The 25366-nt window shown below is 47.2% G+C and overlaps 1 protein-coding gene across 1 annotated transcript in view; it reads right to left on the bottom strand.

Moving 5' to 3' along the window:
- The window catches only part of LOC135815787 (dedicator of cytokinesis protein 7-like), a 33168-nt gene extending 8983 nt beyond the window's left edge, over window positions 1-24185 (bottom strand). The window contains exons 1-37 of the mRNA XM_065329127.1: window positions 23902-24185; window positions 23588-23702; window positions 22090-22265; window positions 20263-20334; window positions 19825-19948; window positions 19541-19647; window positions 18661-18811; window positions 18155-18243; window positions 17310-17376; window positions 16354-16503; window positions 15968-16036; window positions 15365-15706; window positions 14941-15034; window positions 14401-14471; window positions 13446-13537; window positions 12655-12772; window positions 11999-12069; window positions 11525-11675; window positions 11113-11214; window positions 10730-10822; window positions 9901-10177; window positions 9337-9567; window positions 9014-9057; window positions 8580-8675; window positions 8155-8295; window positions 7546-7659; window positions 6998-7185; window positions 5082-5357; window positions 4167-4548; window positions 3706-3824; window positions 3316-3370; window positions 2952-3099; window positions 1948-2023; window positions 1602-1698; window positions 1187-1321; window positions 618-770; window positions 202-264 (exon numbers count right to left, since the gene is read on the bottom strand). Of these exons, the coding sequence (XP_065185199.1) occupies window positions 202-264; window positions 618-770; window positions 1187-1321; window positions 1602-1698; window positions 1948-2023; window positions 2952-3099; window positions 3316-3370; window positions 3706-3824; window positions 4167-4548; window positions 5082-5357; window positions 6998-7185; window positions 7546-7659; window positions 8155-8295; window positions 8580-8675; window positions 9014-9057; window positions 9337-9567; window positions 9901-10177; window positions 10730-10822; window positions 11113-11214; window positions 11525-11675; window positions 11999-12069; window positions 12655-12772; window positions 13446-13537; window positions 14401-14471; window positions 14941-15034; window positions 15365-15706; window positions 15968-16036; window positions 16354-16503; window positions 17310-17376; window positions 18155-18243; window positions 18661-18811; window positions 19541-19647; window positions 19825-19948; window positions 20263-20334; window positions 22090-22265; window positions 23588-23702; window positions 23902-23981 (4929 nt within the window). The 5' untranslated portion in view covers window positions 23982-24185. The remainder of the gene's footprint in view (window positions 1-201; window positions 265-617; window positions 771-1186; window positions 1322-1601; window positions 1699-1947; window positions 2024-2951; window positions 3100-3315; window positions 3371-3705; window positions 3825-4166; window positions 4549-5081; window positions 5358-6997; window positions 7186-7545; window positions 7660-8154; window positions 8296-8579; window positions 8676-9013; window positions 9058-9336; window positions 9568-9900; window positions 10178-10729; window positions 10823-11112; window positions 11215-11524; window positions 11676-11998; window positions 12070-12654; window positions 12773-13445; window positions 13538-14400; window positions 14472-14940; window positions 15035-15364; window positions 15707-15967; window positions 16037-16353; window positions 16504-17309; window positions 17377-18154; window positions 18244-18660; window positions 18812-19540; window positions 19648-19824; window positions 19949-20262; window positions 20335-22089; window positions 22266-23587; window positions 23703-23901) is intronic.
- Between the last annotated feature and the right edge of the window lie 1181 nt (window positions 24186-25366).

The raw sequence follows: 25366 nt of genomic DNA, 5'->3' as shown, positions 1-25366 counted from the left end.
GAATGCAAACGTCCCAGCATTTACTAACTAACATCAGAGTCTTGTGCTTCTATCTGGTCTAAGCAAAAGCAATTAGGATGAGTCTTATTTCTGATGCTTGCAATAGGCGTGTGTAGTACCACCAAGTTGAGATGCGGCCATTAGGCTGATGACTAATTTTCTATTGCACTACGACAAAGTTTGATCATGTCCTTCGCTTACCTGGCTGCCAGCAACGAGTGTTGACAGTGCTACCGTTGACTGTACCTTCACTCTGGCAAAGCTCTGTTCACAACACACACGCACGCACGCGCACGCACACACACACACACACACAGGGGTTAGGTACACACAGCAGGCGGATACTATGCAGATTACGCAAGGAACAATCATCTTGATCTACTGTACATGCAATACAGTGACAGTGCAGACTATGTACATGTAGGTAAGGAATGCAACTGCTGCTGTCATTGCACCATTGTGCTAGTCAGCCATATTCCTGAACAAGCCCGAGCCCCATGTCATATTGTATCGTCACACCGTGCTTCATTAGGTAAACTACTTTACTTGAAGACAGCCAGTACGTGTGTAGGCTGGTGGTAACCTCATTGAAGATGATGCCCTGCCCGCTCACTCACCTGTCCCAAATCATAGTTGTGCCTCATCAGCATGAACAACGATGCACTGGCTTGGCTTCTGGTGCTTGCCAAAGCAGAGCCACACAGGCGTAGTAGGATAGCACACAGATCGGAGCTCTGCTCCGTCTCCTGCTCAAACAGAAATTCTGGATGCTGCTCGCAAGGAAGAGACAGAAAGGACAGCACCAATAGAAGAAAACCATTTGCCTCACCAGCATGATTTTGATTATGGAACATCAATCTACACTGACACAATGACTAAGTTAGTGCTTTGGGGAACAACAAAGCTGACATTTACTACCAAACTCTACCAGATCAATGCACATTTGAAAGAAGCAATAGAGTGATAAATGAGGTGGAAGGTGCACACTGGGGGGGGGGGGTGGAGAGACAGCGGTAAAAATGTTGACATTAACAGCTGCCATGCAACTCCTTGGTATACAAAGGTGCTAAGTGTAGAACATAGAAACATGGGTGCTGTTGAATGCAGAATTCTGAAACTCTTACACTGTTCTTACCATATGCGGTGTCGACCAACAACAAAACACAGAAAAGGTTACATGCCTCACCTTCGACACCAGTGCTCTCTGGCTGGCAAATATATGATGTAGAGTGTTAGAGCTCTGGTTTGCCCCAAGCAAGTGAAGCAACACCACAAATGAGTAACTGAGAATGGTGTTGAAGCGGTCTGTCTCCGTAGATGCCTGCAGCCACACAGCAGAGTAGGGTCCATTGTATGACGTGCTACATTACACAATACACTCCTAACACCTGGGTCTAAGCTAAACCACTAGCTCTGCGCCAAGAAACTTCAAGTCTTACACACAGACTCCAAGTATTGAAGCAACCAAAAAAACTTTTTCTTCACTTCGTAATTCATGAGTAAGTATGGGTGTGACACGTTTAGATATCAATCCAGTTGTGATAAATATTGAGTTTCACACGCACACAATGACCTAGAGGTAGAACTCAGCTAACACCTACCTCCACAATTAGCTCCAAAGTGTCCAGCACAATCAGTGCTCCTTCGGAACCAAGCTGAGACTCCAGATCAATGTCCAATTCAACCTCGTTCATCGGCCTAGGTGCACACACCCAAGTACACACCCAAGCAAATAAACATCCATAAACAACCATAAACAACCATACACAGTCAGGATAGCTGCACGAAACATACACAATATCATACCGTGTGTGATAAAAGTCTACCCCGCAGGCGAGCGAATGTACGAGACATGTTTCCATGTTACATGTAAGTACATGCTTCCATGTGACACGTTAGTGCATGTTTCTACATGACAGCCAGAATCAAGGGCTAGTCTGTGCTTACCGTAGGCTGCTTCCAACGTGCTGCTGATGGATCGTTCTTCCCCACCGCCGAGTGCCCGGGTCAATCACATTACCACCTGTATAAGGGTGTGCAAACACACACACACACACACACACACACACACACACACACACACACACGCACACACGCACACACACACACATGCACACACACACACACACACACACACACACACACACACACACACACACACACACACACACACACACACACACACACACACACACACACACACACACACACACACACACACACACACACACACACACACACACACACACACACACACACACACACACACACACACACACACACACACACACACACACACACACACACACACACACACACACACACACACACACACACACACACACACACACACACACACACACACACACACACACACACACACACACACACACACACACACACACACACACACACACACACACACACACACACACACACACACACACACACACACACACACACACACACACACACACACACACACACACACACACACACACACACACACACACACACACACAAACACACAAACACACAAACACACACACACACACACACACACACACACACAGAGGCATACACAGGTGCAGATGATGCCAGAGAGACACTAGTAAACACAGACTTGGTGAAAATTAAAATCCCTATAGCAGTACCATCAATGCCCCCTCCCTACATCACACATGCAGCACCATTTAGGCAATACTGCAGTGCAGCGTACCGCTGTATGACTACTGCTTACTTGCAGTACATTAACAATAGTGGTGAAGGCACTATCTATTGCATGCATGGGGCTAGGAATTCACATTGTGCAAGTGTCAAAACCACTGGTGTACAAAGGTCGTTTTCGGAGATATTGCTTCTGCTTGACAACATCATTGCCCCATGGTCATCATAAGCCTCTGTACATGTACGAATCTCAACGGGTGCCTGATGTACTAGTATTATGTTACCTTGCTGCTGCCGTCTTCGCTCAATCAGCTTCTCCCTCGCAGACCCAGCACCAGAGAGGATGACGTTGGCAAGACGCTGCTTGACATCGTTCGTGGCTCCGGCACTTGTTCCAGTCGTGCTGAATGCAGAGTAGTAAGCGCCACGGCCCTGATCATCGCACACATAGCAACATAGCCATTGCATGATGGTGTTAGGAGTGGAAGGGCTAGTCGTGAGTGCAGGGCCGGCAATTGGTAAAGGTCATAAAGAAGAGTGTGCACAAGGCAGCTCAACCAGACAGCCTTGGCCAGACCTGCACTTCACTAGTCCAGTCCAGTGTACTGTGCAGTCCAGTTATCTACAAGGATAGCATACCATGCTTACCTTGTACTCGAAGGCCATCACACAAAGATCCATGATATCTAAAACCACTGTTTTCCTGCAAAACAACAACAGCAGCAGCAGCAGCAACAAGCACGATATTAACACAAAACACAAGCCTACAAATAACACCGCAATGTGGCCATGGAATCGTCACTTGAAAAATAAAAACAAAGCACAAAGGCAGATGCCATGTTATTCGTGGACAGAACCGTCACAGAAGTCATACGAATGAAGTACAGTGCATACAGTGCCTTCGCAACTGCATAGCAAAGACAAATCTTCCGTAAGGCCACAATGACAGCAATTAGATCATCCGACCTAACCAGCCATATTATTACAAGACGTCAGCACCAGTATCAGCATCAGCATTTGTTCATGCGATGCACTCACTTGACAAAGTCTAACTGTATCCACCAGTCCCTCATCTGTCGCTGGTCCAGGTTTTTCAGCACCCACAGGAAACATATGAGAAGATTGCGCGTATTCTCCTGAGTGATCATGTTGCTCGTCTGGCAGGCAGGCAGAGAGAGAGACAGGCAGGCAGGCAGACAGACAGACAGACAGACAGACAGACAGACAGACAGACAGACAGACAGACAGACAGACAGACAGACAGAGAGAGAGAGAGAGAGAGAGAGAGAGAGAGAGAGAGAGAGAGAGAGAGAGAGAGAGAGAGAGAGAGAGAGAGAGAGAGGGGGGGGGGGACAAAGTGGAGAACATTGATTCGAATTAGGTTCAATTGTCATTATAGTAGACTAGGCAAAACTATTCCCATACTACTCACTGATGAGACCACCAAGTACACCATGAATATCGTGACAGTAACAGTTACATCTTCTTATGCAACTTACAATGCCAGCAGTACGTAGATCGTGCCGAGACAATGTCCCCGTCGGGAACGACATGATCTCGGAGGTGCTGGTCACGATGGACGTGCGCTTCGACGCTTCATCGTTCGTGGAGCCATCTGCACTATCCTCTGGCCCGGCACCGGTTGGAGTGGGGGCGGCCGAACCAGATGCTGCGCCACCCTCTTCACCCTGTGGTGCCCCGGTCGGCGCTGAGAAGTCGCGACAGAAGCGCGTGTAGTGATCCATCATAATCACCAGCATGGGTATGTACATGGGAGCGATGCGCGAGCGACTCTCCTGGTCCTTCAGCCGCGGGTCGATGTCATGGCTCATGATAAGGTCGCGCAGTGCTGTGATCGCTTGCCGATGTAGCCGGGAACTCCTGGGAAAATTTAACACACATAAACACACACACACACACATATATACATACATACATACATACATACATACATACATACATACACACACATACACAAAACACACACATACACAAAACACACACACACACACAAACACACACACACACACACACAAAAAAACACAAAACACACACACACAAAAAACACAAAACACACACACACACACACACACACACAAAACACACAAAACACACATACACACACACAAAACACACACACATTTTCTCGGCACTTGACATAGGCAAAACAGTGCAACTTCTACTCTATTTCCGGGGTTGCATAGAGCGTCGTGCTACTCCAACTAAATGCTGACGAGATTGTGAGAATAGCAGAATGTTTGAGTCAAAGTGGTTCACATCGCAAAAATCATCACAACAACACAATGTGCTTTCATGAAGGGCTCTGAACGAATTCCAAGACTTACACACAAACACATCACCCACACAAAATCCTATCTCTTAGTTAGCCAAACAGACACATGATCAGCACTCACTGTCCATCCAGCACCACAGCTAGCTCTGTAAGAAGCAGGCCAACAAGGAAGTGAATCTGCCGATACTCTGGACTTAGCTCGCTGTAGACATTGTCCTCGCTGAGCGGTGTTGGTGCGTCCGTCATGGTGGACGACACGGATCGCAGCGACGGGGTTCTCGTTAGAGACATCAGGCTGCTCGTACCAAGGTCATCCATGCCATCGTCACCCATTAAATCATGACGATCAGAAGAAATCAGAGACGCGCTTGGGTCCGATTTAGAGTCGGATCTTGAGCTGAAAGCACACCCCAAGCACAGATACAGCAATAGTTATTATGGCTTTATGAGAGTAGTGCAGCAATGGTTATTATGGCTTTATGAGAGTAGTGCAGCAATGGTTATTATGAGCTGTGTCTCATGTATTTTACTTTTTCCCATTTACATTCAACACGCCGACGATAGTGACAGGGTGGCTCGCCACATGGATAACCTCACCACCGTGTGACATCAGGCCGGATTTGGCAAAATTTGAGCTGTACGGCTGTAACTGGCTGGGTATTTCCCTTGAAATCAATGGTAACATGCACCCTTGCAGCAAAATACAGCGTCCGCATCAGTCTCTGATAACAGTCCAGGGTATGTAGCCGGTGTACTTGCAAACAGGGGCTGTAGCCGGTGTACTTGCAAACAGGGTCTGTAGCCGGTGTACTTGCAAACAGGGTCTGTAGCCGGTGTACTTGCAAACAGGGGCTGTAGCCGGTGTACTTGCAAACAGGGTCTGTAGCCGGTGTACTTGCAAACAGGGGCTGTAGCCGGTGTACTTGCAAACAGGGTCTGTAGCCGGTGTACTTGCAAACAGGGGCTGTAGCCGGTGTACTTGCAAACAGGGTCTGTAGCCGGTGTACTTGCAAACAGGGGTTGTAGCCGGTGTACTTGCAAACAGGGTCTGTAGCCGGTGTACTTGCAAACAGGGTCTGTAGCCGGTGTACTTGCAAACAGGGGCTGTAGCCGGTGTACTTGCAAACAGGGGCTGTAGCCGGTGTACTTGCAAACAGGGGCTGTAGCCGGTGTACTTGCAAACAGGGGCTGTAGCCGGTGTACTTGCAAACAGGGGCTGTAGCCGGTGTACTTGCAAACAGGGGCTGTAGCCGGTGTACTTGCAAACAGGGTCTGTAGCCGGTGTACTTGCAAACAGGGTCTGTAGCCGGTGTACTTGCAAACAGGGGCTGTAGCCGGTGTACTTGCAAACAGGGGCTGTAGCCGGTGTACTTGCAAACAGGGGCTGTAGCCGGTGTACTTGCAAACAGGGGCTGTAGCCGGTGTACTTGCAAACAGGGGCTGTAGCCGGTGTACTTGCAAACAGGGGCTGTAGCCGGTGTACTTGCAAACAGGGGCTGTAGCCGGTGTACTTGCAAACAGGGTCTGTAGCCGGTGTACTTGCAAACAGGGGCTGTAGCCGGTGTACTTGCAAACAGGGTCTGTAGCCGGTGTACTTGCAAACAGGGTCTGTAGCCGGTGTACTTGCAAACAGGGTCTGTAGCCGGTGTACTTGCAAACAGGGTCTGTAGCCGGTGTACTTGCAAACAGGGGCTCGACATACACCATCAGACTATGCAATAACATAATGTATTTCCCCGCTCAGTTCAGCATGCTGTTCTACCTCAAATCACTTACGGCAAGAGTACATGAAAACCAGAGTGTGCAGCTCGGATGGGTTGCTGTCACGGCGGAATTCCGTGATTATATCATTTTAGTGATGTAGTACGTGCAGGCAGGATTCAAGCAGGTCTCTTTCCGCACAACTGACGCACTACACCATTTCCCGCCTTAGATCTGCGCCAAATATGATGTAATCACGGAATTCCGCCGTGACGGACACCCATAGTAGAAAAAGCCCCAAGCTGCACACTCTGGTTTTCATGTACTCTTGCTTACGGATGTTTGAGCGTTTCACCGACATAAGCTGAGTACGCAATGCTGTTGATGTTGTCACCCACAACGACCATCATGGCGGATGGTAGCAGTGGCAAATTGAGAGGCACGTAGTGTTCATGGCTGCACACAATCCTCAGCAGATCAAGCTTGTATTCAATTAGATTCAAGTCAGCTGCTGCTATGCTGATCTGCACATCCAGGAAGGAAGAGGAAGAGAAGACAACCTAATCAGTCTTTGATGGACTAGATAGTGACGAAGCAAAGAATGCTAGTAACAGGATCAAACTTGACAGCTTGACAGTACAATCCTTGCCAGTCTCCTTCCCAAGCCAAACAATCAGCTTCTGCAGCATGTACCAGAATATAACACCAAGAACTCCTCACAGGGGAAGGCGTGGTATGGGCCGCAGATCACATGCGCTAGTCAAATACCCCAAGTGGAACTGACTGCACAACACCACAGCTTAGAGTAAAGCACCACTACAAAGCTAGAATACAGAGCTGCACGCATGAAGCGTCGAAAACTGTTTCTTTAAAAGGCGCCATACCTGCCGCAAGTAGCTCCGAATGACACCAAAGACAAAGCCACGGTCCATGTACGACAGACAATCTTGAATGAAGAACGCTAGGCTGGTGTTCAAGCTCTGTGTGAAACGCGGTTCCTGGCATGGACGCAAAGAGGATGGGTGACACATACAGTGACACACACACACTATAATAATATTATCGTGAAATAATTATGTGATAGAGGTCACCTCGACTTGTAGAAGATCCATGGTATACGTGTTTTAATGATTTATATTAATATATAGACAGGTAGCTGTTTCAACCTGCTGAGGTATTCAGAGCTCAAAGTCACTGGCTCAACCATCGCAATGAAATCCTGTGAACAACAAAGCTTTATAAACCAGCTCGAAACACCAAAGTCAGAGTGTTCGGAAAATATTGAAAATATCATTACAGGTCAATCTTCTATGTAATTGCAGGGAGAGAAAGGATCAGCATTAAGCATGATGCTGTTATTTTTGTACTGACTGCTGAAGTTTGTTGGATACTTTAAAGTGGTGAGAAGCCAAAACAGGGAAAGATGGAGCGACTATTCGGCTAGCTTGGGCTCATTGCCCTTTCCATATCACGAGAGTAGTGTCATCTCATACCTTGATGTGACGATTGATGATCTCATCGGAAATGTTGCTGACCAGTTTGCTGACGTCGTCCTGGTAGGACTTGGAGAAGCGCTGCTCTGGAGGCACCGAGAGTTTGCTCTCTTTGGAAAGCTGCTGTGCCATGCTCTTCACCTATAAAGAGCACATTTCCGAGTCGCAAAGGAGTGATACATCTCAATACATCATTAGTCACTGTCATCTGTTATTAAACTTAAAATCGCCACCACCACCTCCATAGTCCTAGACTGCACTTTCAATAGTTCGTTTCTCCAAATTTTCACCCTTGGGGCTTTATCAGGTCATGCACTGTCACGTGGTTCAACAAATAATTGGTGTGAAGCACGATCACATCACACAGACAAGCAAGACAGCTCCACAATGATGCACAGGCGGGACCAGTACGTGCTCGCCCTTACCATGATGTCAAAGAAGAACCAGGAATTGCTGTAGGCTCTTTCCTTGACTTGAGGACCAGCAAAGACCCACTGCAGTGCAATTTCGCCGTGAATGGTCTACAGTGAACACCGAATAACGTTACAAGGATGAGCAATGCCTAATATGACCATGTAGACAACACAACATGGATGGAATGTCAGCGGCCTGTATAAACAAGCACTGATGTCAGAATGATGTACATTGTGGAGATACACAGATGCAAATACGTGCTGTGATCGGCTGATCGGAGGATTGGCTCTTCCCAAATGTCTCCCCGTGCGTATCAACTCCCAGGAAGGTCTTGGGATCGTTTTCGTCAAGAAAGGATTTCAAAAACACACACACACACCAACACATACACACACACACATGCATACACACACAAACACACTTAGGTAGAAAAGGCCAAAGCTACCTTGTCATGGGATCTACTCTCAACTGACGCAGTATCTCCATCATCTGCAAGGGCGTCAAAGCAGAGTAGAACAGACATCATTTTAGGCAAGCAGGAGAAGCATTAATTACCCCAGCCAGAATCTCTACTGTAAAACACTGTCTGGCAAGTCACTAGCATTTAGATGAAGCAAGAGCTGCAGATGCTGTCATGCACCTGATGTACACAGGACTCAAAAGCAACACCAAAAGGTCAGGTGTCCTAGCTCAAGGACCTCTGCTGACAGTGTAGTACGCCAATCCTCCCTGTGTGTAGGGTATGCAATGGATGCTACCTGTTCGTACCTGTTTTGGACGAAACAACACTGGAGCGTGGTCTACCGTTGACCTGATCTGGCTTGGTAGCAGCATACACTGCTGCTTGTCGTTCCGTCAGTGCCACCGAGTTGAACACATACGTGACATACTTGATCAACTGCTCACACCGACCGTGTGCATCGCAGGATTCGCCAAGCAGCTCGTGCGCACTGTGGATGACAGCTGCCAGCGCATCAAACGCTCTCTCATTCACCGAGTCTGAGGATAAACATGGAAACGCAATGAATGTGAAAGGTGTGGACTTTTGTTCTTATTACCACAAGTACATAGCCACTACATGGATAGCAGCTGATATCATATAGCTACCACTTGGATGATGCACTTTGATTCGATCAAAGAACGGATCACGTTGACTTTGTTAGGATGACCAAAGACCAATGACATATATTTAGTCGTACCATGGTTGACTCAGACTCGACTATCCCTGTTATCGCATGTAGGTGGGCATTGTGCGAAGGCACCATACCATACCCACATGCACATTCATCATAAGCCAATACCCCTCACATCAAGATTACCCAGGAAACTTACGGGCCGAAGAGCTCTTGCCTGGCCTGATCAGAACACCAAACAGCTTGTTCAGCAGCAGCGGCAGAAACTTCATCATGGCCTCCGCCCCAGCGTACTGCACTAGTCTGTCGATGGCGTTGGAGAGGATGGAGTCCGGAGAGACGGAGCTCGGCATGCCACTGATCTTGTCCAAGTCACCTGGTCTTGCGCCCGATGCTGTGTGCCGCCGTGGGTCATGACGAGATATTGACACCGGTGGTTGATTGCACGAGTCCAGGAAATTCTGAACAGCTTGATCCTGTAAAGAACATAGAAAAAGAACACATGTTTGTGCATGCTTAGTGTACACTACTGGTATGATTGACAGTAGGTTATGTAGATGCCAGTGCACAGCAAGTTGCGCAAAACCTTTCCAACACACGTTGCGTGAAGGCCTGCATGATCAAGGAAAGTTACGTGGGTGTGTACGTGTGTGTGTGTGTGTGTGTGTGTGTGTGTGTGTGTGTGTGTGTGTGTGTGTGTGTGTGTGCGCGCGCGCGCGCGCGTGTCCAGAAACGAAATCAAAGCAATGTCTGTGCTGCAGAAATCAGCTGTGAGCCTCAACAAAACACAAGTTGGAAATGCAATAGTTACTAGTCCAGATGGTGCTAGCATTACTTACTTCAAGTGTCAGGTTGGCCGTGCGCTTATACAGGTATAGACGTTGATACCTGCACACAGGTCATGCCGTCTGTCTGGGACCCCTATCAATGTGCTCACTCCTATACACCATCACCAACTGTGCACAGTGCAATTCCTATACCTGGCCGAAGGAATTATAATGTGCTTAACTCCATTACCCGAGACTAACCTGTGGATGGAGGGATGAGACGACGTGCGTAGAAAACCTGAACACCGGCTTGTGGTTCTCCACCCACTTCAGATTGGGCAGGCAGTGTGTTCCCTGGAAAGACACAAGATGATCATGACAGCATATTAATACTGTGGTAGGCCGCTGTAGTGGCACCTGGCCAACGGCTTTGGCTCAGGCTCGGCTAAGACAATGCCTCCTGTGACAAGATCTATGTACATGGCAATCATGCTGTGATACTGCAATGCAAGCTCATGATTCCAAACTCACATCCCATGCTCTATGAAGCTAGAATACATGTACAATGTACTTGTAGTTGCGTTGCCAGTACACATTTTCACAGATCGGCATGCCTTGGTGGATATGTCCAGTCGTAAACCTACATCTGGTGTCAACACACTGTACGCTTGCGGTGGCTTCTCCATCGTCACCGGAAAGTGATAGTCCCCACTCTTCAGCAGGCCATCTCTTAGCAGTGGCAGCCACTAGAAATACACAAACAGGAAGAAACACGCGAAAGATGGAATGGTTTATCCTTGAAGATGCAATGCTGCTAAGAGGGGATTTACTCTTAACAAACTTCATATCAAACAGCTGAATGTAAATGATTCCTGCTAAATGATTGGGTGATCATGCAATGCGCAAGCAGCATCGCCACACGCTACACACACACACACACACACACACACACACACACACACACACACACACACACACACACACACACACACACACACACACACACACACACACACACACAGTTTGCTGGTTCCGTCTTAAAACGGCTCCGCTTACGGTGTATCCGAGGAGAACAGGCTCGACTGGCCCGGTCTCCTTGTCCTTCGGCTTGGAACAGCTGATGTGATAGAAGGTGAAGAGCAGGTGATGCGACTCACGCAAGTCAATAGGTAGCTCCAGCTTCACTTCTTCATAGAAATCCGGAGCTCTGTGAAGGACATAAGTGACATGGAAGGTTAAAGACAATGTGAAAGATTACCTGTAAACATGCAGCAAAGGCTATATTTTTTATTTTTTTATTCTATTTCCCCGTCCAATGGCAGAAGCCAATGCAATGGAGGGGCGTTAGCCAGCCATGGCAATAGAATGAAAAAAGAAAAAAAGAAGAAAGTACATATAATATTATCACTTCTGCAAAAGACGGCACAATAATCACAGAAGTCTATACCGCACAAGAGACACAAAGGCACAGGGGATACCTACACACCCTGTCACCGAAGACGCAGGAACAACACATCGACATGCCCTTACTTGTTGTGGTACGTGACGGCTGTCCAAGCCTCCTTGGTGTATTTGGGACCAGATGACCTGCCATAGATGCACTACATGCACAGCAGTAGCATCGCAACACAGATAGGAAAGACAAACTGAATACATGTGACCATCTAACACACAGGGTTGAGTTATATCCAGATTATAAGTTGCATCCAATTGTAAGCCGTAACCTCATTTCAAGGTCTCTGTTGTATAATTTCAGTGCGTTAATAATAAGCCACACTCAATGGTAAGTCGTACTATTTGTTTGATTGAGGTTGGTTGTAAAAAGGAGCGACATACACTCCGCAGAATACGGTGTAACATGACTCAGAGTGAATACAGATAGAATATGCTATTACTCGACACAGCCAATCACACCAGATGTACATTAAGTTACACACGAAAAAGTCGCAAATAACTTGAAATAACGTTACATGTATAAGCGTCTGGTTTGTACGATAAGAATGTGCAACCTTGCCTTGTTGCTTTCTAGTTTTAACACATACATGTACATGTAGAGGCTTGGTTTCGTACCAACCCTCTACGGTATAGGCGTATATGTAGAGCATGGTGCAGCATGTAGCCAACCAGTTGTGAATCTCTCCCAAGTACAAGTACAGGACAGGCACCGTGCCGACTATGCTACACACCTTCAAGGCTGTGGATTCGTCCTCTCCACTCAGGAGCTGGACCCGGACAGCAATGTTGCGAGCTGAGCCACTCCTACTGCTGAAGTTCAAGTGCTGCGGGTAGACGTACAGGAAATTCCTGCCAGGAAGAAAATGAACAAAAGGCGTGGAGACAACAATCTTAGAATCGCAATCAAGAGAACAAGTTGAACGGAAATGTGGCTACTTTATTTAACAATAATTATGTGGAAAACAGTGAGCAGTAACAAAAGGAAACGAAGGTGGAATAGTGAAAATAACAACAAAATAACATCTTTTCTACATTGTTATTTTCACTATTCCACCTTCTTTTCCTTTTGTTACTGCACACTGTTTTCGACATATTGACAGCATTTAAATAAGGAAGAAAGGGTTAGAATTTTTTTAACGCCAGTGTATTACTACAGTCAGACCTCGCTTATCCGGTCCTCGTTTATCCGGATCCCTCGCCATCCGGAAGAAAATAGTTGGTTACACATGTACAGCATATGCCATGCTTGCATACAGTATGTGTGTTCGATTATCCGGTTCCCTCGCCTATCCGGATATTTTTGTGGAAAACGGATGTGTGCGGTTATGCGAGGTCTGACTGTACTCATAGTGGTGATCGCATTGTTGCACACGTTTTTAGAGATTGTACACTCCAATGGGCCAAAAAAATCAATCACGGTTCGTGTGAAACTCGGCTAGAGGCCGAGTTTTCGCATCAATGAGCAAGAAAGTATTCAATCCAAAGTTTCATTGTAACCAGCACGCATAGCATCATTACTCACTTGTACGTCGAATACGGAATGAAGACTTCTCGTGACGGGAACTCTTCTACTTCACGCACTGGACGACAGTGGTGGTCTGGGTAGGGTTTCACCTGGAGTTCACAGCAGAACGGCGGAGATTATTTGCACTTTTAGTCACCGGCACGATCCAGGAAAGTGATTACACGTATCCACCAAACACATATACATTATATGCTTATGATGTCCACAAATCACACACACAGTTGTGGATATAACTCCAGAAAGAGCAAGCTCTAGGCTCCTCACAACCAACATCCTCAAAACTCTTCCTACCACTAGTACGTTCACTGCCTTCTCGTTAGGTGGAATATAGGCAAAAAGGAACTGACCAAGCACTGCACAATGAATAGTATACAGTAGTGATGTGATAACAACAGCACAAAGAAGAGTAGCTAAAAACAGCATGGTAAAATGCATACCCTCGTAAACATAAAGGAATGGCAAAAAGTTGAAGGTGCGAAGAGACCAAATAAGAGTGCTATGTACAGCGATAACAATAGACGACTTATTAGTCTTGTTCCTTGGTAGTCTATTGTTGTCGCTGCACGTCGCAACCTTGTTTGCTCTCTTCACATTTGCACCGTTTTGCCATTCCTTTACGTGTATGAGAGTATACATTTTTACCGTGCTGTTTTTGGCTACTCTTCTTTGCGCTGTTGCTATCACCATCACTATTGCTTATAATGCGTTGTGCTTGGTCGGGGGTTCTTTTTGCCTGTATTCCACCTGATGAGAAGGCACTGAAAGTACTAGTGGAAGAGCTTGAGGATGTTGATTGTGCAAAGCCTAAAGCTTATTCTTTTCTTGAGCTTATTGCATTTTTGTCTTTGAGAAAACAGTTGTTGATCAAGTACTTTTACATGACTGTACTACCGCCTACATGTACTTGCATGATATGGTAGATGGAGATACGTTTGTCCACAGCAAACCTTACCTGAACAAGATTACTGGTCAGTGAGTTGCTGACACGCTCCCCTGGCACGGATATATCCAGTTTCAAAGTACCTGGAAGGAAGAAATGAAGGACCCAGAAAAACAAAATGTGATTTGAAAGCATACACAGCAGATTTGTGTTTGCCAACTAGTACGGAGAGGAGTTTGCAAAGGGTTATTAAAGTTGTGCTCATTTGTGGAGGTGACCTTGGTACTGCTGTCACTGCCATCATCGGCCTTACTCTGATGTTTCTCTGAGCAGCCAAGCTGCAGAGTCTGCAGCAGGCGCTTTTGTTGTAACCTTTGCCCTCCACAGATCATGGAATGCTGTCACAGTATGGTCTTCCCTTGTCTGGCTACGTGCATAGCAATACCCGGTATAATGTCTTTCACGGCAAATTGGCAATGTGGATGTAGATGTACATGGCACACTAAGGTCTTTGCAACCCACATGTTGTTACAATGATGAAAGCACTGCATGGAGTGCACTATAGTCCTTGGAAACGCTCAAAGAAGTACACAAGCCACTACGAGTACATACCTGGGATGCATTTCAGTCTCCGTACTAGAGAACCAGGCTTTCTGAGCTCTCCTAAGAACTTGTACAGATCTTCATTCTCCAGCTTGTCCGCCTCCTGCGAACACACACACACACACACACACACACGCACACGCACACACGCACACACACACACACACACACACACACACACACACACACACACACACACACCACATACACACACACACACACACAAACACACACAAACACACACAAACACACCGGGTAAAACAATGAGTCGCGGATTCACAGAATTTAACATGCACACGCCGATAGATGCACATACTCTACCCTACAAACTGCAGGATGTACTTGGAATACAGCAAACAAGCAAACCTACCATGGCACGCCATGCACTGACATTATCACAGCTTACAGCGGTAAAGAACAAGCTCAAACTCACTTGCTTGAAGAAGCTATTGACAGTCAAGGTTACGGGCTTGAAGGATTGCAGCTGTGAGCAAATTGGGTCCAGTGAGTCGGACGATACGCAGCCAGTCCGGCCGGGTGCAAAGTGGAGGCCGGTGGAGCGCACCTCCTCGAAGCGCCGCTCCGACGCTGCCTTGGCAGCAATTTTGGTTTCTTCAAGCTTGGCAGCCGTCTCACGTCGACTGTGCTCCAGCGCTTGGCTGGGTCCACCAGTGACTACATCCTGAATGTGCACGGCTGTCCATGCAAAAGGCATGCGGTACTTGCCTAAGCGCTCACATGCTTGCTGTGCTGCAGCCTTGACCTTGTCACGAATCTGCACAACGACAAGTCAAAGCAAACTGCTAAGGCTAGTAGTCCACAACATTTCGTGTGGCATTCCAAATGGACGTGGAATTTAGGAATAATTTCACCTTCATCAAACTGCTATGACCTATGATGCCAACCTCCCGATGCTGGGCTGTTCTTGGCTAAGCTAATAGCATATGCACCACAAGCATAGTAGGCGAAAATCACAAGTTGTTACTCTCAGGATTGCAACTGTTTTCCTACCTCGTGAGAGGTACTGTTTTCCTACCTTAGTGTCGGACTCTTTCATGTACGGCTCTGCACACTCACTGATGTCTTTCTGCAAAACCTTCTCCAGCTGTACAGTTACAAGAACAAGATCACACAAGAACAAGATCGCACAAGCAAACTAGCAACAGGCATCAGTAAAAACAGCCGTGCACAAGTGATCTATGAGAGTATACAATATTTTACTAGTTGAACACAAAGTAATATCTTCCAGTGTGATCTTGACCAGTTATACACCAATACATTGTGTAATATCAGATAAATAATTCATACTCTTTTGAGGAGAGCATCAAGGAGTCCATCTTGCCTATGAAAGGCAAACGGGCAACAAGGAGAAGTGCCTGAATGCAGTGCTGCTAACATATCGCGGTGACCAAGACGTCATACCTTGATAACGATGAAAATATCTGGATGTGGGTAGGTGATTGAGAAGACAGCAGCTCTACTCAAAGATGGCATTGATTGCTCCTTGATGTAGTTGTCCATCATCTTGTTGATGGTGGTCGAGTTCAAGTCAAAATGAAAGTTCTCAGATATCTGGTAAAAATGCACAACGAGTAACAGGTTGCATCTCAGAAACCTCCATAATATCTTTATTGATGATATTCAATGCTACTGCGGGCTCGTTGAAGTAAAACAAATGTGCTGGCATGAATGCATAACGCATCTGCGTGTTTGCATTCACCTACACATGCATAATATGCGTGTGAGTGTGTGTGTGTGTGTGTGTGTGTGTGTGTGCATGTGTGTATGTGTGTGTGTGTGCGTGTGTGTGTGTGTGTGTGTGTGTGTGTGTGTGTGTGTGTGTGTGTGTCCCATATGGTGCAGTGGTATGTGCAGCGATTTCCAATCGATAGGTTGCGGGTTCGATTCCCGACGATTATGGTCACACACGTCTTTCTTCTCTTTCTCAGACTCTTCCTGACTTTTCTTTCATTCTCCTGGGTGGTTACCAACAGCCAGTGCATGCCGGAGTATGTGGTGTGATGTGTGTGTGGGAAAAAAAAGAAGAAAAAAAAAGAAAAAGACCAAAAATAGGGATTCACTGGCCAGAAAAAAGTCACTTCAAATAGCTGTATGGTGTAGACCAGGCTGAATAGTGACGGTCAATTCTTCAGCCTTGCAAGCTGTTGAATGGTGCAATCCCAGCACAAGTTGCTATGGCTTCTGCCGTAGCATTGCTATCATCGCCTCCGGCGATGGGCGTCAAAGGTCAAAGGTCAAGGTGTGCGTGTGCTTGTGTGCGTGTGCATGCTGTGTCAGTGTGTATTTTCTGTGTGCAGGAGAAAGCACTGGGCACAATCACAATTGCCCACACGGACACTGTAGCCAGCTAGCCTCACCTTTTTCTTCTCCCGCACATCATACAGTGCCATGACGGCAAAGAATGGTTCAACTTCTAGCTCCAACCTGTGCCAGAAGAGTACAGCACACAGACATGACTTTGGCAACTGTGATCTACACTCAAATCTACACAGTACATCACGTGGCAAAGCAGTTCAAGTAAAGGAGCTGTCTGCCAAAGAGCTTGGACGTGCTGACAGACACTGGCTCCGTACAGCTCAACTGGAGTGTTATGGTGACGCCATCAGTCGTCTGGAGCGAGATAAACCACTGCCCAACGGCAATCCACTTCTGCCGTTGAATCCAGGTCTGGATACAAGTGCCTATCCCCACGTGATGGAAATCCGAGGTAGACTTGACAAAGCTGCTACTTCGAAGTAGTCAGGTCACACGTCATGCTCGACGTCCTATCATCACACCGAGTCAACATCTGATCACGTCGCTTGTGGTAGCGGCCGAAGACGAAAAATGTCATCATGAGTTCGGCGTCAACTATGTGCTGGCCAACATCAGACAACGCTACTGGATAGTCTGTGGGAAGCAGGCCATAAGGCAGTTTCAAGTCAGGAAACATTGGCGCATGCTTGACAATACCGTTGTCAAGATACATGTACTTCTTCCAGTGCTATATGCATCCAATCATTATTTCGTTTCGAGCGCGAGTGAGGGAGGGAGGGGTAACGCTAAAATAGAATTTGAAATTCGTTTTCTGAAAAGAAAGAAAGAAAGAAGCACATCTTTATTGCCGGAAGATCCCTGACTCTTTCCACACTGACACTTAATTAAAACACATGTTATTCAAGTCATTGGACCAGTCACCATTGTTACAAAGAGTATTACTTACTGCAAGTCCAAGCACTTCACAAGCAGTCGGCATCCAACTTGTTCAGCAGGAGGAGGTGCAGAGGGTCGGTTCTCAATATGATTTTCAAGCTGTTCAAAAGGCAAGAAGAAACAATATCAGCGTGGGAATAACTTAGTGGTGACAATTTCACTGACAAAAAAGCAAACTACAGTATATTATAGTGGTCTTATCCTCGTACATTTCAATGACAATGTCCTTTTTTTGCTGATCTGAGCATCCACTGAGCATCTGGGCATGGAATTCGTGCTGCATTCAAATCCGGGAAGACATACCGGGAAGACGGTATAACAAAGGTGGGGACTGGGTGTGCCAGCGGATTCATGCTGTTCAGTGGATGACTGCCACAAGCACATCGGCTGCAGGTGCCATACATGTAATAGAACGTTTACACCTTGTGAGTGAGTGAGTGAGTGAGTGAGTGTGTGCACTCTAGATCATGGTGCTGCCAGTAGGGACCATAACAACCATAAGAATTGACTGCATACCTCTTCGTGGAATGGATACAAACTGAACAGAGATGTTTGCCTAGTCTCCCGGCGGCATTTAGCATTCTGATCATCAACGACTTCAACTGGGACGTCTTCGAGAAGATCAGGGAACAGCTCTTCCTCCTCGGTCATTTCCAGGTCAAACATGCTGGATACCGGAAGAGCACATGAATTCAGTGACACTGTTATTGGCATATACGCTGGACGCTTACCAGCCATAATTATACGGGTTGTTGTTACTTTATTTTACTTCACCAGAATTACAGGCAGTAGAATGCCTTCTCACTAGACCAGGTCTAGTTCTCACAAATGATGAAAAATGTGAATGAACGTGCTGAAGCTAATGAAAAACAAGAAATAGAAAAAGATGAGAAAAACTTGTGTTTTATATTTTATGACAGTATTTGTATGTGAGTGACAGTGATTGCATGACATGGGTGATGGACTCTACTTAGAAATTCATCACATGAAAAGATGTGCCCACTCTCCTCGCGTATACACCATAAGCATGCATTCTCGGTCACATGATGACGCAGTTCTCTCTGCATACACAAGCAGGTATGTGCACAGTCAGCCACCATAGTACATGTGAAAGCAACCAGCATGCGCCACAGATACTTGTTCCGCTATCCACGCTAGCAGACCCCACATGATGAGCAAGAACATGTCGCTGTAGCTACCACAAAAGTATAGTTTGCAAGCTGCAATTCTTCGCGGTCCAATCACAAGCACTCTATTCATATTCACTGGTTTGAGGGAAAGACACAAACGGGAAAAGTCTGAAGAAAAAAATGACTGTCGCCACCAGGATTCTAACCAGGGACCCTACTCTATTCATAACTTATCATTATTGTTACCATTGGGTCTAATAGCTTACCTTACATCCGTCGCCGAACTCATGTTTGATGCTAAACTACTGGTTGGAGATGAAGGTCGTTTGCGTTCCAGCGTATGAATACGGCTACCCGTGTTCGACACGATTGACTGAGCAGAAGGCAGAAACCACACACAAACTCGATTTTACCAGAGGTCACATACAAAAGTCACTTTCTAAACCAGCGGCCGTGTCAAACATGCTAGTTTGAATCTCAACACCGAAACGTAGTGAACTCTGCACCCCAAACAGCCGCCTAGTGGAATTATGATGTCTCTTCTGTTTACCTTTGTATCATCCAGGGGATTGTCCACTTCATACTCCTGAATGTTTCCGACGTGCTTGCGATCCTTCTCCTTGTCAGACTGGATCTTGCGCAGGCTCATGATACGGTCCTGTGTGAATGCAGCACTGCATGACAGAGCAAAAAAACTTGCATTCGATCATGACCACAAAAGTGTCCTTCGCAATGATAGTCCAGTGATAGTCAGCGCGTACAGAACAGGGCTTGATCCGATGCCACAAGCGCGCTGCAGCATGTGTGTACTGCTTACCCACGGCTGCATGGCCAGCGCCCTGGGGCCGCTAGACGTGCGACCGGATTTCCATGTCCCCGACAGTACATGCACGCACCAGACAGCGGCAACGTTCTTCCGTGACGTACGCTGAAATGAATAGATGTTTAGCTTGGCAGTACGAGCAAAACAAGTTGGCAAACCACTTACTTTCTGCGCACCATACTCCAATCGCAAGTGTAGCACTGTACGCAGTCCTTCACATGCACACTACCTGCTTCCCTGCAATCGCACGTCAAAGCACACCCACACCCATACACACACACACACACACACACACACCTCAGACCTCAGACATGCCCATCGCGGGAGCGATGATAGCGAACAGCTATGTTAGACATAGCAACTTGTGCTGGAATTACACCATTCAACAGCTTGTAAGGCTGATGAATTGACCGCCACTATTTTTAGCCTGGTATCCACCACACAGCTGTTTGAAGTGACTTTTTCTGGCCAGTGAATCCTTATTTTTCATTTTTCCATTTTTTTTTCTTTTCTTTTTCTACACACACACCACACCACATACTCCGGCATACACTGGCTGTTGGTAACCACCCAGGAGAATGAAAGAAAAGTCAGGAAGAGTCTGAGAAAGAGAAGAAAGACGTGTGTGACCATAATCGTCGGGAATCGAACCCGCAACCTATCGATTGGAAATCGCTGCACATACCACTGCACCATATGGGACACACACACACACACACACACACACACACACACACACACACACACACACACACACACACATACACACACACACATACACACACACATACACACCCACACACATACACACACAGGCACAGTCATATTCAAAGCTATTCAGACCTTACCATACACAGCTAACGTACATGCTAGTGAACAAATGCATTCACCCTATTGGCATGCTGTAAAATGATGTGCTAACTAAGCCTACTCCCATGCTTCAGCCTGGTTTTGAGGACACAGTGATATCCATCGCTGTATAAATCAGTGTCCTGGTGCAATCCTGCTAAACGTGCTTCTGATGTGAAATGGGGACTGGGGTGGGATGTGTGTGGGCACTGTATGTTCCTTTGGCTAAGACTCAGGTCATGGTACATGCTGGTCTGAAGGTGACAGGTTCGACAGTGTAAGTATCAGTAGACTCTGGAAGTACACTCAATCTGCCTGGCCTTACTCAGCATGCTTCAAAGTATGTGTTACCAGACACTGCCGGTGCGTACGCAACCAGGCACCGTTCATCCCTCGGCGGAACTGTATCCAGTTTGTGAACATAAGGGCAAAACAAAAAATAGGCTTGTTTCCGGTCGGCAACCCCTCAAAAAGGAGACTCGGTCGGCCGGAATGAAATTTTTTTTGGATACTTTTTTTGGTTCCTCAGTCGTTGTCGACAAGGTGAGTCCTTCCAGCTCCGTTATTCTAGCTCGTATCGACCCCGGAGGTTTTCGAGCCGACAGCTGAGAGTCTCTGCTACCTTGTAGGTGTTTCGATTGTGGAATTTGGTTGAGATTTGACTGAGTTATGACTCGTTCAGTGCACTTGCACACATGGCATTGCCATCGTTTGTATACATTTGGGACCAAAAAAAGTCTCACGATTTGGGAAAAGGTGGCCCGGTCGGCCGACCGGAAACAAGGTCATTATTTGTTTTAGCCTAATGCATTTTTTGAATTTTATTCAGAACAAATTTCAACCCGGAAACAGCACGCAGTACAACTCGATACAGTATGCCACGCAACTCAGAGACTCAGTGCCCGGTTGACAGCAATCCGACTCAGGGGAGTCCAACTACGGGGGAGTTGGAGTATAGCGCCTTAGACCTACGTCGCCATGTCAAAAAGTTGAGCGATAATGTTTACCAACTGCCTCCCCCTCCCCCCCCCCCTCCTTCTCTTCTGTTCCAGCTGGGCCACAACTCATGTATCACACAGAATAATGGAGAGGTGGTCTGACCATGCACCAGGGAAAGTATCACATTGCTCATCTTCAACGTACTGTGCTGCTTCCGGTATCTGGGCTTCACTGGTGCGCACATAGCGCGGCTCTGTGCACACCTCTATGTCCTTCTGTGGGTAGAGCAGGAGGTCCTTGCGCTTGTCGCTGTCGACCAGGTGCCGCTGGGCTTTGAGGAAACCTTCATAGTCCACAGGTCTCGGTATATCGAGCGTTACCTGCGGGATACACAGGGTCACAAGATCACATCCGCAGGCATGATCATAGACATAGGGGTGCAGATGGCTGTACAGTCAGGCTGGGGGCAATGGTCAGATATGAGGTTACAGTGCACCGTGTTTGCTGCGAAGCAGAGACCACCAAGGTGAGCCAACACTCAGGGCCTCGCCACCACTCTTACCTACACCCTACATGTATGCAGGAATCGTGTGGCTTATGAACATATTAAAAGCCTAAAAGAGATTATTAATTTTGACTGTTGCTACCATGGGCACCTAGCCCTGGTTAGTCATTTGTACTGCTCCATTATGTTGTTTTGTCACGGCGCGCCGACTCCCCCGCAGCTAATCCATTTACTAAGGCAATTACCAACACTGCGTTGAACCAGCCCCTGTAAAACATTCTGGGAAAATAAAAAAATTACCACCATTTTGTTTCTTTCGCCCTCGTGTTCGGTGGGTGTCGCGTTCTGTTTGGCTCCCTTCTAAATCGTGCCTGAACTGTAAACCAATGTGAAGATTGAACATTAAGGTTGTCGTTTGATTGTGAATAGATTCTGCTCTCAGTGTGAGCCCTGCATGCTGGCCATACATATACTAGTAGCGCAAGCTACAATCCAGCACCAAGGCCCTTCAACACCACATTGCAGCCATCTTGGTGCTCGATGAGCACTTTCATTGAAGGATACTATTGTGGCCGCACAACTTGAAGACTGTGCACACACTGCTTGCATCAGCAGAATATCATTGTACACACATTAGAAAGTGTGCATTTGTATCCAGCTCATTCAAAAGTGTGAATGTGTAGTACTCTCTTCGAGGATGGCAGAACGTCGGCGATCATTGGCATGGCACATAATAGTACACAGTCATGCACAAAGTTTCCACTGCAACACAACTGTATTCTGGCAATCATAGGATGAAAACATGGTTTTTGTATGTGCAGTGACGTTAAACGCATGGGTGAGATTGTCAGTGAGTAGGGGAAAAAAATCGTGACCAATTGTGACCAATTTCGAGATGGATGGATTTGTTGGAAACCACATATCAACTAAATAGACTCAGTCACTCCCTAAATACAGCCGTGCATATGACGGAAGAACGAAATTTCGTTCAGCTTGAACTCAGTGCTCCAAACCGCGCAGGCTGCCGAATTATGCAGACTACCTCCACACGCTAGCAGGTGCTCGCGCGCACCGCATTCTTCCACAGATCCTTGTCGTCACATGCCGACAAAAGCTGAACTCCACTGCAAAAACGGGCATGCATACACGAAAACCGTGGAGAAGATTTCGTTCGGTGGCAGTCAGTCACTCACTCACCAGAGAATGTCCTGGCACACCGCTGGCTCTCTGAAGAGTGTTCGGTGCCGACTGGTCCGTGCCATCATGAAACACTGAAGACGCTATTCGTCTTGCTTCCGCAGCAGGCAGACTCCTGGGCATTGACACAGAGAATGGGCAAAATAGCAGAGGCACTTGTGCATGCATCCGCAAATTTGTTTGGCAGCAAAATTATCATCCGCCCAAACTAATATCGCCGCAATTATTTGCTCCAGGCAAGTACAAGAGACACATGGAGAGCTTCGATGCGCGAGAGACAAACTGCAAGCGTTACAACAGCCTTTCACCCTTACTGTTGTAGCCTTCGTGCAAACGCTCTTTTGCCTCCTGTTCCCCCCGCTGCAATGGCATCGCCTCGGTCGGTGGTGTCCATAACACCTAACGTCGCTCTGCGGCGCTTCTAATTCTGCAGCGAGCACATTTAGAGCAGCATAACGATGTCCAGAGTTGCGGCAATAGTCCGATCACCGCTCGAGCTGGCCGAGAAGAGAGCAAAATAATTTCATCGACCAACTGCCTTGAAAGCTGGCAGCGTATCTTGCACCTCACGACCAAACTCGAATGACGAATAGTTTCACGGTCATATCAGTGCAAGTGGGCCACGCAGTCACGCACGTCGCGATGAGCATGAGTCTGAGATCAGGAGAGACAAGCCACAAGGCCCAGGCTACGCTAGGCCAGGCCTGGGCACCGACCCCGTGTCTACCAAGTAGTACCATGCCCATGGTCACTGGTAGAGCTGTGCTCCAGTAAGGCAGTAGCCTGAGTAGGGAGCCCCACACACATAGATCTACACTGAGTCCGTAGTCGTATACAGGGACCGGGTCGATCTAGACTACAATTAGGCTACATACAGTCAGTCTGTCAGTCAGTGTAGCCCCGTGGCCGTGTAGCTCTGGCCTGGCACTACCACCATGACCACTGCCCGCAGTCAACAAGGCCCAAGCTCTCACGCCAGCCACGGCGGAAAGGACCGCTACATCTGTACAGGATCGGAAAGCGGCCTGTGGGCCGGCGGCGCGGTCAATTTTATTCTTCTCCACCTAGTAGTAGTACTAGTAGTAGGGATTTCAGTCACGTGACTTTTTGGCCCGAAAGAGCCTTCATGCAGCTGCATTGATTTGGGGATCTGCGCATGGCACAATTTTTGCGGAGGCGTTCAACTGTCACTGGATGATGCAGTGACGCTTGGAGACAAAATCGAACGGGTTTACATGAGAGTAGAGGTTTTGAGCTTTCATTTGGTACCAATCTCGGTGAAATGGCGTAAAAAAGACTGGATTCGTGCGTCTTTCAATGATTTCAAAGTCGATTTTCGATATGATGCAGGCATTGCACACACTCGCAACATCGATAATCGGATTCTGCACCCTCGATTTAGTTTAGATCAGTTCCTTGTATCTTGCTGACGAGTCGCGGTTGTTCGCGAAATTTAGTACATAGTAGAACGCCATGGCGTGCGAGAAAGACGAGTCTTGGATTGGCCCTCTGTGCAAGAAGCTGTCTCTGACGCGTAAACAGTTGCAATGCGCTCCGTCTTGACTCGCCATCAGGGCGGGTAGCAGTGGATAGTCCTGGCCAGCTGAAGAACAGCCTCGTCCTTGAACTTCTGTCGTGGACTACAAACACGCAAATAAATTGGCAGTCGCTGATTTTGCTGTTGTCAGCAGTGGATGGCAAGGAAATAGACAAAGTGAACGCGAAAGCAGTTGGGACGAAAGTCAAGCGGGTGAGATACCGACGGAAGAAGCTGCTGAA

Source organism: Sycon ciliatum, chromosome 4, assembly GCF_964019385.1.
Source record: "Sycon ciliatum chromosome 4, ocSycCili1.1, whole genome shotgun sequence".
In the NCBI taxonomy this organism is placed as follows: Eukaryota; Metazoa; Porifera; class Calcarea; order Leucosolenida; family Sycettidae; genus Sycon; species Sycon ciliatum.
This window is presented reverse-complemented; position numbering and strand designations above follow the sequence as displayed.